Here is a 4,139-nt window from a genome sequence, read left to right on the forward strand (position 1 = left end):
ATTAAGGATTGCTGGTGGCCAAATAGTTCTGAATTTCTCAATTTTAGAATCTACCATCTACGGAAGTTTTTTACAAAATCAGACGTAAAAGCTCTCTCGAGCGAAATCTCCTCTACAGCTGTAGTGAACTATACTTGTCCAAGATCGCAACGGTCTAATTTTGAGTATTATGATATTTATTTGATTCATAGTAACAACAAACTACATATAGAGTCAAAACTAATTTTTGAATAGAATAATGCTAGGACCGAGCTGGACGTACAGACCCAGCTCTTACATACCCCTTACAAGCGTCTCACATGAGGTGGGGTTGTTTCTTATTTTATTTTATTGCATTCGGGCCCGTTTGGGGCCGATACAGACCCCTATGAATATTTGCCCTATACACAGGGCTTTATTCATAATGCTAAGCCCTTGTCAGGCTGTCACGAACATGGCCTACTTGCCCTGTTAATGTAGCATAACTCTTTTTTGCGTATTTTAGTTTCAAAAAAATGGTCAGTTTATTGCTTTGATTTAATCGCATTGACGAGGTTATATGTCAGCTGATACACATTGAAGTCTAATGTTATTAGGTATATAGCAGTTTGATCATCACTTCAAAGTTGAAAAAAATTAAATATGAACGACTGAACATTTTCAAGGGTTGAAAATAAGAGATGTTAATGTTATCTTTAGTTTTCGTCTAAATTAAAAATTCTATGAAGATATTTAATTATAGTGACTCTACCAAGTGTTGAAAAACTGGTGAGGAAACTTGGAAATATGGAGATTAAAAGGTTAATAATTTACAATTTCATACTAAGAAGGGTCTTGAATAGAAAAAGCCTTGATAGATATGACTATAAAGAAAGAATTAAAGAAAACTAGGATTCAATTTGTAGTATTTGATAATTTAGTGCATCATATATGTATTTCATATTTATGTTGGATAGACGTGGAAAATAATAGATATTAAAGATATCTTCAATTTTCTTTTAAATTAAATAGTTATTTATTTATTCGACTCACCATTTGTTTTTGTAGTATTTGGTGTTTTTATGACTTTTCCTTTTTTTTTGTATATTAGAGATAAGATTTTATGTCTTCTTGAGTTCTTTGTGTTTCCGTTAATCTACGTATAGGGTTGATAATAAGAGATTACTTTCATCAATTTATTTGTTTAGAGACTAATGTAAAGAAATAAATAATAAGGACAAGAAAATTCAACGTTTAATTAGTAGGTTTCGTCTACCTACATTATATTTTGTACTTTGAAGGTCAAATTTTACATCCATCAAGTTTTATGTATTTCAATTGTTAATCTACCACCGTCGATATTGTTGTTATCTTTAGTTTCATTTATTTCATTAATGAAAGTAACTTCCAAAGATAGTCAAATAGCTATGTGTGCGTATTTAATATTTCATTGCGTGCGTTGGTGGACAAATTAAGTTCTTAATTTTTGTTGTTGTTGTTGCTTTACGTCCCATAAAGTCTATGCTAAATCCGTCACTGATCAAGTAGTTTTTACTTGTATGAGAATTAATTATAAAATTAAAGATAGGTTGAGTAAATCAGATAAACTATATCAGAGTAGTTGACTAGCATCCTAGGGGTCGGAAAGTCTAGCATACTATTTGATGAAACTATATATATCCTAACGAATAATGCTATTGATAGGTACAACTTATCGTAGACAATTTATGTGACGTTCTACATGACTAAAAAGTCGAATTGACTTTTGTTGTTCTTATTAAAAATAAGCAGAAGTCTAATGTAGGCCTTTTAAGTCGTCATGAAAAATCACATAAATTGTCTAAGGTAGATCGTGCATATGAATAACTTTATTATGTTCTAATAGTAGGGATGTGGCTTTTTTTTAGTTTTTAGATGTCAAGTTACTTGCATAGTTTCTAGAGCTCCAATAATATTCTATTTGTAACAACTATATATTTTTCAATAGAGTAATTCAATTTGATTGTACACTAAAGTTGAGAAACTTGTTAGCAAATCCAAGTAGAACTTGTCTTGTTCTTATCTCCATTTTTAATTTTAAAAGAGCTATAACTAAAAAATTTTGTACTTAAAAAAGAATTATTAACTTAACCATTCAAATCTTTTGGTACTCTATCATTTTCATCTAAAAAATGTGCACCAAACGGACTCTAAATATATTGAACTAAACATGATTAACACAACATTTTATATTATGATTTTCTCAATCGAGTTTAATTGTTTAATCATGTTATTACAAATAAATGACGGTCACGAGTAAGAGATTTTCTATATTATTAGAAAATGTAACCCAAAAAAAAAAAAATAGTGTGAAAGTAGAAATAAATATTTCTAGAGTAATTGATGCCTATCGTCACGGCACATGAAATCTTACTAATAGTCTAATAATACAAGCCAGGAAGCAACATAGGAACTTAGCCAATTCACACACCAACTCGCCTAACTCAGTGTTGCTTACTTGACAAGTAAATGAGTAATTCTGAATTTCAACGCGGCCTCCGAGTCCCACTCGTGAGTTCATACGCGGCAACCTAACAAGAAATATTCTAGAAAATTGAAGTTGTCATTGTGTTTGACTCGGCCACTCAGTAATTCGCCGTCTTACCGTCATCGATGACGGATACTTTATCTATTTAATCCTTTTCCAGCGAGAATGTTATGTAGTACATTTCGTCTTGCGAAAGGTCAACTAAAAAAGTCAAAGTGTACAACTACTAAAGCACATCTTCTCAATATCACCTGTAAACAATTTCCTATATTATATATACACATATCACCTTTCACTCTCTTTTCTCATTACATACATACATATTTCATGGTATTGGATTTACAAATGACTATGAAGAGGAGTAGAGAAGAAGAAGCTGATCAGAACATGAAAAGCATGGCGATTTCTTTGATGTTACTCTCTAATGGCGGTGCAGGCGCTTTTGATTCAGTCGTTGACAGCTCCGCCGCTCGTAATTTCGAGTGCAAGACATGTAACAGGCAGTTCCCGTCGTTCCAGGCGCTCGGGGGCCACCGGGCCAGCCACAAGAAGCAGAGACTGATGGGAGAACAGCATTCCGGCGAGTGGAAGACATCTCCGGCGAAGCCCAAAACGCATGAGTGCCCTGTTTGTGGGATAGAATTCGCCATTGGGCAAGCTCTTGGAGGGCACATGAGGCGGCACAGAACGGCTGCCGTTAATGAAAACCACCAACAGCCGCCGTCACCCGGCTTGTCTTTGTCTCTTTCAAATCCTCCTCCTATCGTAAAGAGATCGAATAGCAGGAGGTTATTCTGTTTGGATTTGAATTTGACTCCATTGGAGAACAAATTTCTTATGTTAGGCAAAACGGCTCCTGCCGTTGATTGTCTTTTCTGATTTTGAATCCTCCCATTTTCATCTACAGCCATTTTTTCATTTTTATTTGTGTAATATTTTATTGTTAGTAATTAGATGTGTATTTATTCATTTGTTTATAATTAAAAGAACTGATTTTTTCCTTCTCTGAACAAAATAAGACAACCCACTTACCAATGTGACAGTAGAACTGGAAGTAAAGTTCTCTTCAAAGTTTCTTTTAAAAAAATTATTTAAAAGTTGATGCCGGAAATCACAATTAAATTTAACCATGTATAATTGGACAAATTTTTTTTTATCAATTTTTCAACAATACAATTCAATAACTTTTATTAACATCTGTTAAAAATTTTATCAAAAATTTGGCCAAGCAATCCCTTAATTTATTATTGCTCCGGCAGTGACTGGCTATTTTAATTTGGGGAGAGAGGAAAAGAAAGAATGTAAGAATTGAATTGTTCATCTCCTGGTGCTTAGTCTTGTTAAGGAACTCCGTGGCTGTGGGCTGAGTTTCTTCTCCAAACTCTGTGAATAGCATCCATTCTGCAGCTTATGTGCATGAAGTTCATTGATCATTACTTGAATTCGTTTATTTTTTCTCTCCTCACACTGCAATTTGCATTATTTTAATACAGAATTTTGAGACTTGAAATCCTTTGAGAATATTGTAACATTCTAACAAATTAATTTGCAATAAAAAAAAATCGCAGAAAATGTTAGATTTGCATTTGATTTGAAAATCTACAATAAAAAAATGTCAAAAAAACAAAAAAAGGAAAGAAAAGAAAAAGATGAA

The 4,139-nt window shown here is 32.9% G+C and overlaps 1 protein-coding gene across 1 annotated transcript; it reads left to right on the forward strand.

Annotated features, from left to right (window-relative positions):
* The first annotated feature begins 2,655 nt into the window (after positions 1–2,655).
* Positions 2,656–3,489, forward strand: LOC111376926 (zinc finger protein ZAT11-like). Its single transcript, XM_022999942.1, has one exon. It carries the CDS (start codon positions 2,813–2,815, stop codon positions 3,362–3,364), a length of 552 nt encoding a protein of 183 aa, XP_022855710.1. The 5' UTR covers positions 2,656–2,812; the 3' UTR covers positions 3,365–3,489.
* The last annotated feature ends 650 nt before the right edge of the window (positions 3,490–4,139 follow it).

The sequence above is a fragment of the Olea europaea genome, unplaced genomic scaffold, assembly GCF_002742605.1.
Source record: "Olea europaea var. sylvestris unplaced genomic scaffold, O_europaea_v1 scaffold1576, whole genome shotgun sequence".
In the NCBI taxonomy this organism is placed as follows: Eukaryota; Viridiplantae; Streptophyta; class Magnoliopsida; order Lamiales; family Oleaceae; genus Olea; species Olea europaea.